We start from the raw sequence: 7143 nt of genomic DNA, 5'->3' as shown, positions 1-7143 counted from the left end.
GGTTCCTTCCTGCTTTTGCTTATTGCTGCTTGCACAGCAGCGGCAATATGTAATGCTTGTTGTCTCTGTTCTGTTCTCTCTATGCGTTGTAACATAACCTCTACCGACACACCTTGTGGAAGGGTCGCAAGAATTGACTTGGTAGCCGCATTAGCATTATCATGAACCATTACTTGAAATAATTGCTGTTTTGTCTCCTCTGGTAATTCACTATCATGAATCGCAATCCACATACGATCAACAAAATGTGTAAAAGGCTCGGTTACCCCTTGATGCACAGAAGCGAAAGCTGGCTCTCTCTTTCCAGCTGGTATAGCAAAAATAACTTCTAGGGCTAGTTGGGCAGATAACTGATGGAAATTCCTTGGGAATGTGAGCTGAACCTCCCCACTACTGTACTGCCCAGCACCTATCAACATATCAGTGGTAAGACCATAAAGGGGATCGATCGTTGGGCTGATGAGTTGTCGCCGTGACTTTACCTGCCCGATCTGCCCATTCCTGATTGAATAAAAGCAGTTCAGAAGGGGTTAGTAACAAACGCGCAATATTTTTGACATCAAGTGGTAACAAAACATCTGCAGTAAAAATCCACTGAATAATTTGTTTAGACGCCTCAGATTTTAAACCGTATTCAGTAACAGTCTTTCTCGCCTGCTGCAATAGCTTCCAGTCGTGCGACTCCCATCGAGCCATACCAGCCTGATCACAGATGACTGGACACAGTACACGGGAGGCTGCTTGCCATTCCCCATCTAATATCGCGTCCCGTATAACTCCAGACCAACGAGAAGCCGCTGGCCGGGGCCCTGTCGGTGGTATCGGCAATAGTGGAGCGGATGGAATGGCCATCTGAGACCCCGGCGCTGCAGGTGTTGCAATCTTAAGCTCCAGTTGCCGAAGTCGTTCTGTTAGGGATTTCATCTCCTTTTCTAAATGTGCCAGATCTGTATGAGTCTCTCCGTCAGGCTCAGTTTCCAAGGGTGGCATGATAGCGGCTTGCGGAGGGGGGGGGGGGTGCAGAGAGGGGCAGCTTGCGGAGGGATGGTGAGGGGGAGCGACGAGCAGCAACGGCGCAGGGTGGAGGGGTGGGAAGGAGGCAGGGGTGCAGCAAAAGGTGTTGAATTCCCTGCTACCCGGGCGGGGATGAGGTTGGAATCCGAGATTGAGTCCCGGCAGGAGCTGCTTCCCACACTAAGGGGCGGAGGGGGGGGGCATGGGGAACAGTCAGAAGAATTTGCCCTTTCCCGTCGAGTTAGTTTGAGCGCTTCCGAATCAGGGCTATCCTGCTCCTTTACTCGTTCAGTACCAGTCATTTCAGCAGACTGAGCCCCCTCTCTGCCCTCTACAGAGGAAGATTCCAATGCCGCTTTTACTTGGGCTGCTGTTGAACAAACGGGGTGCCCTATGCCTGGTGATGGAAAGTCTAACAGGTTTATCGTAGTTGTTGGAGATGTAGTTGGAGTGGAGGGAGCAGACAGGGCTTGGACAGCCGCTGCTACAACCTGACACTCTGCTTGCATATGGTTCAAGCTATTGATAATGGCCCGCCAGGTTGGGCCTAGCAATACTAATTGTTTTCCCTCCTTTTTATCTTCTGTAACTGCGTTCCACATATAATTTCCAATCTCACGCCACTCAGAGACACTGAATATCAGTGCAACCTCTGAAAAATGTCCATTTTTTCGGGCCCATTTTATAAGCTCCGAAATGCCTTTTGGAGATGCCTGGTTGTCTCCCTTAGAGAGAATACATAGAAGCAGTTTCTCCGCAGCTTCCCACTCCATGGTGGCACAGAGGGCAGGTCGCGACCCCGCTTCCAGCTACCGCAAAACTTATGTCGTTTAGAATGCTGCGGCACCAACCGTCTGTGAAGCACCGGTCACCTTCCTCACATCCCAAGCTCGGCAGTGGCTTCAGGGTCCCTGTTCGGGCGCCAGATGTTGCGGTGACCCCAGGGGGATGAACCACAGCCCCGTCGAAACGATCTTCTTAAGATGCCGATGCAAGAACTCAGAGAGACATCAATATGATTATGCAGCTGAGCCAACTTTATTGCGCAGGTTACATACTTTTATACCCCTTGAACATATGCTATTTTTAGAATAATTGTTAAGCAGTGGTTCTTGCTCTGTCCTTGCAAGATAAGCAGTGTCCAATTAGTTCTTCTTTTCCTACACATACCAGGGCCATCTGGTTCCACCACAAACTTACTCCCTCATCGTTGCCCGGTCAACGGTGCACCACTTCTCAAAATCCAGTGATCCAAATGTGCTGTTTTATTCGCACTGCTACGAAGATAAGCACACACAACCTCCTTTCCTAAGCCATTTCTCCACATTGACAAAGGGTGGGGCTGTTTTTTATGCCCTGTGGTAACACAGTCCATTCATAGCGCGCTGCTGGAGCGCCCTTGTTTGTAGAAGGCACAGTGAAAGCAAAATGTTGTGTATCTTCTGGATGAATTTGTATTGTAAAGAAACAGTCCTTAATGTCCACAATAAGAAGGTTCCATTTCTCTGGAATCATTGCAGGATTTGGGAGGCTGGGTTGTAAGGCTCCCATAGGTTGCATCTGTTCATTGACCGCTCATAAATCATGCAGCAGTCTATACTTCCCCAACTTCTTTTTTGTTACAAAAATGGGTGTATTCCAGGGGCTAGTTGATGGCTGTATATGGCCCTTCTGTAGTTGTTCAGCCAGCAAAATAAGGACATTGTCCAGGCTCTCCTTCTTCAGCGACCACTGTTCGATCCAGACAGGTTTATCAGTCAGCCATGAGAGTCGAATTGGGAAAGCTCAAACAGAGGCCACTAAGGAAAACCCGCATGGTTGGTGGTCAGCACCATTCCCAGCTGATCAAGAACATCCCACCCAATCAAGACATAAACCCCTAGTGGCAGCGGCATTACTGTGATGTAGCAATGGGCATGTTGATCCTCAATGCTTACTTGAATAAGTCGAGCACTTCGCAACACAGCTACCAATTCTCCTACACCCTCTATCCTTTGTTGAGCTGCTCCAGGGGCCATTGGGAGGGCCACTGATTTTTGGCCACGAAAGTGATATCAGCCCCTGTGACCAATAAAACTCGAAGAGTAAATGTATGTCCGCACGAAATTAGGGTGACAGAAACAATGGGTCACTGTCGCATTGGCATTGTAAGTAGCACCAGTCCTCCGGTGGATCCAAAGCCACTCTCAACTTGACCTGCCGAAGTGAGTGGCTGCAAGTCCTGTGTCAAGACAGGTAGTGGCACTAACTAAGCAATTTTAGAAGCAGTTTGTATTGCTCCAATATAAAGGAGGGCAACGAGGTTCTTAGATTATGTATATACCCAGCGTGAGATTAAGAAACAATGGTTCAAATGTTGGTCCGACCAGTTTATTACCACTATAAACCAGGGAGATGGGGAAGGCAGACACTGTTAGGGTGATGGGGAAAGGAAGTCGAGTGATAGGAAAGATAGGAAAGAAGCGAGGATTTGTGCAACACAGGGAAAGTCACCAGCCAGGATCCTAGGGGTGGTCCGGTTGCAAGCGGCTCCGACGGTCCGAGGCAGAAGAACAGGGGCGGCAGAAGTGGGGAGAACAGCAGCAGCGATGGGGAGCCTTGAGCAGCAAGCAGTAGTCTGTAGAAGCGGCACCGGGTCAGCACAGGAGAAGGGGTGCAGGGTAAGCACAAGAGAAGCGGCGAGGGGTCAACCCCAGGAGGGGCAGCAGCGAACAGTGATCAGCTCGTGAGGTCTCTCCAAAGAGAAGGCCTCTCCAGGAAGCAGCAAGCAGTGATCAGCTCAGGAGGTATCTACTAAGAGAAAGCTTCTCCAAGAGGAAGCCACTCCAGAGAAAACCCTCCACCTTCGTGGCTGCAGGACCCCTCTATTTATCTCCCAGATTTCTCCAGTCTATGTGACAAACCCCTCGAACCCCTCCTGCTTGGGCATCTGGCAGGTATCGCCAGATTATCTTCCCCTGGAGGTGAGTTCCACAAAAGAGTGTTCAATGGCCACTGAGCTGCAGCTTAGGCTGCCCCAGGACAAGCCCATCAGCTTGTCCCATAGACAAGGGATTTCACAACCTTTGCCCAGGACAAGCTTGGACATGTTCGGACATGTTCATCAGCAAACTTTGAGGCAATGATATAAAATATTAGTCTCTTACACCACCCCGTGACTCAAAGATTGCTTAAAAATTGAACAGTGGTGATCCATGATGGTGAGAAAAAGATAGGAAGCAGAAGGGTAAAGGAGGGAGGGGGCAGGGAATCAAAAGTTTCATATGTTACAAAAGATTCTTTAGTCTTGGTTAGAATTGTTGCCCTGATATGTTTCACTTCATCAGCAGAGGAGGTTGTACAGTACATAGAAGATACCACATGTTGTCCAAGTTTACAATTGAATAAAACAGGGTATCATACAAGGAACAAACATAAGAGTTCCAATAACACACAATAAAAATCTGTTTAGCCATGGGCCACCTGGGAGCCAGGAAGAGGTCAAGGTCTGGGCTTTTCCAAGTTTGGACAGGAACATGTGCTATTTTTCATATACCATGAACAATTTGTTTGCATCAATCCCATTATCATTAATCTTTAGACAAAAAGTAGAATAATATAATTTGCCACAGACACCCCCTTCTTCAGCTAGCAGGTAGTCCAGAACAATGCAATGCTGGAGTACTTCTGCCCGCGTCTGTGAGGCTTGATCTGCAAGGAGATCAAGGGCATAACATTGGGCGGATTACTCCAACATAACATACCCCAGTCAAGTTTACAGGTAGTCGTTTAATGCATAATGAAAACAAATCAAATAATGTCCCTTCAGTGCTAGTTGTGAGCTTCCTAACATTCACCCTTCACCCCCCCGCTCACTTGAGAGGTGAAGGTTTCCTGATGACTCTGGTAGTTCTTCTGGTGCTGGAGAGGCAACTAGGACCTAGGGTTTTGCTTTCCTCAGATCTAGTTGGCCATCCAGTCACCAACATTTCGAGCCTATCTGTTGTCAGTCCATCCATCAAATTTCGTGGAATGCCCTTTTTCCAGCCCAGAGTCCAAAGACCATTACGTTTATGGTCAATGCTTCGCCTACCCGTTCTTAGTGGGCATGAAAGCTTTTCAGTTCCATTAAGCTTTGGGCTAAGTGGTCTGAGGACAAGTCTGGCTGCTGCAAGCCTTACTTCTCCTGGCTCAAATTTACTGGAGGAAGATACCACCGGCCCATATTTTCTTCCATAGTTAATTAACTCTTGGGCAACCTCCCCCCATGTACATACTTTGCATCCTGACTGCAAATTATTAGATGTTGCAGTTCCTTCTAACATTGCCCGGGTTCTTTCTCCCTGAGGCATAGCCTGTATCTTTCCTTGCAACTGTATGCCTATGGGTTTCAGCGATTCTGGAAGCCCCCTGATTAGAGGGGTCATTCTCTCAGGATCAAGGGGCAACATCATGGGAGATTCATGGTGTAACTGTAGCTTCCTGTCATACATCATTTGGAGACAGGCAGCCTTCTGAACATTCTCTACTAGTTGATCAACAGTTCTAGTAATGGCAAGGGGGTCTCCCCTTTCTAGGGGTTTAAGACCACCTGCCCAATAGGCAGCTTTCTGTGTAAGGGACCAAGGAGCACGACTGTTACCAGTCGTTAAAAATACTCCTGGTCCCCAATAACCTTCAGCCTCTTTTTCAGTTAAAAGTATCTGATCTCCACCCGAGAGGCTGACCCTCCATACGTACTCTGTTTCTGATTCTTTAGGAGAGCGGCCAAAATCTCTTTTCAATTTTGCTAGCTCAGTAGTATAGATAGGGATTTCTTTAATGTTCATTTGAGGATCTAAATCCTCGCTATTATCGTATGAATACTCAGTTTTTAAAGGACGCAACTGAGCTGGGGGAGCTTCTAATTTGTCTACACTTGCCTTTATACCTTGCAATTGCTCCCTTGGATAAGTTTTCTCTTGAGGTGCACTAGTACCACTGGCATCCTTACTCGTTAACACTTCCCTTAAAGCTATTTGCAACAGATCAGAATTCTGTTTTTCGCTTTCTACTTGCTCTTCTAGGTTTACAATTTGATTTTGCAGAGCTTTTATCAATTCCTGACTTACTTTAACTGATTCATGCAATGCTTGTAAAGCTTGGCTCTCTGTTTTAAGCTGCTGGTCGCGGAATTCTACAGCTGCAACCAGAGCAGAGCCCAATACCGCACAAATAAATGCCTTCCCTTTTCCAGCTCGGGTACGAGCATTCTTTTGCAGAACACTAATACGGTCAGAGACGCTCTGCACGTTAAACCAGTTCTGCCGTGCCCAGTCTACCCCTGTTAACGAGGGTTTAGCACCATGCTTTTCCAAAAGTTAAAATAATAAATCTTCACAACTCATTGTGGCACTGTCACACATTTTCTCAATACCCACAAAAGGTCTACACCGAGGGAGAGAGGAGGTATTCAAAAGCACAACTAACACCTCACCCCCACCCAGGGAGGCACAACACACCTATCAAGCAAAGGTAAATACTGTTCCAATCACTCCTCCCTTTTGCTGAGAGGAGCACACAAAAAGACAAAAGCTAAAAACAACACTTTCTAAGGTAAACAAACTTCTTGGAGAGGTACACAGTTCCTCACTACCCAAGAGGCGCACACGAAAAAGCTTTAGTTATCTAACACCAAATGCAGAGAGGTCTTCCCGAGGAAGCATGCACGTATTTCACAAGTCCTCGAGAGGTATACACATAAACAGTAAAGTTTCAGAATTTAGAGCGGTCTTCCTGGAGAGGTGCCCACATCTAAGTTTTCAAAAATATCGCTCCTTGCATCTCCAGGAGGTACACAGAGAAAAAGGTTCCAATTTCACGCTTACGTTATCAAATTCAGAATTCAGAGTGATCTTCTTGGAGAGGTACACACATTTAAATGAAAAAATATCACTGCTCACAACTCCAAGAGGCACACACAGAAAAGGGTTCAAATTATACCTGGAAGGACAACACTCTCACGAAGGGTATCCTGCCGACTACGCCATTAAAAAATGTCAACAGGCAACAATATAAAGGAGGGAGGCGAGTCATGGAGGTTATCCTGCCGACTATGCCATTAAAAATGTCACGTTCCAATATAAAGAAGGGAGACGAGGTTCTTTAGAT

At 47.0% G+C, this 7143-nt stretch overlaps 1 protein-coding gene across 1 annotated transcript; it reads right to left on the bottom strand.

The window, feature by feature from the left end:
• Window positions 1-4865: 4865 nt before the first annotated feature.
• On the bottom strand, window positions 4866-6398 carry LOC136051188 (uncharacterized). Its single transcript, XM_065740517.1, is given in 1 exon segment — window positions 4866-6398. A coding segment is annotated over 1 exon segment (1533 nt).
• Window positions 6399-7143: the final 745 nt, after the last annotated feature.

This window comes from Cyrtonyx montezumae, unplaced genomic scaffold (genome assembly GCF_038088225.1).
Source record: "Cyrtonyx montezumae isolate F1298 unplaced genomic scaffold, pur_monq_1.0 scaffold_27, whole genome shotgun sequence".
Lineage (NCBI taxonomy): Eukaryota > Metazoa > Chordata > Aves > Galliformes > Odontophoridae > Cyrtonyx > Cyrtonyx montezumae.
Note: the sequence above shows the minus strand (reverse complement) of the source record. Positions and strands in the feature narration are given on the sequence as shown.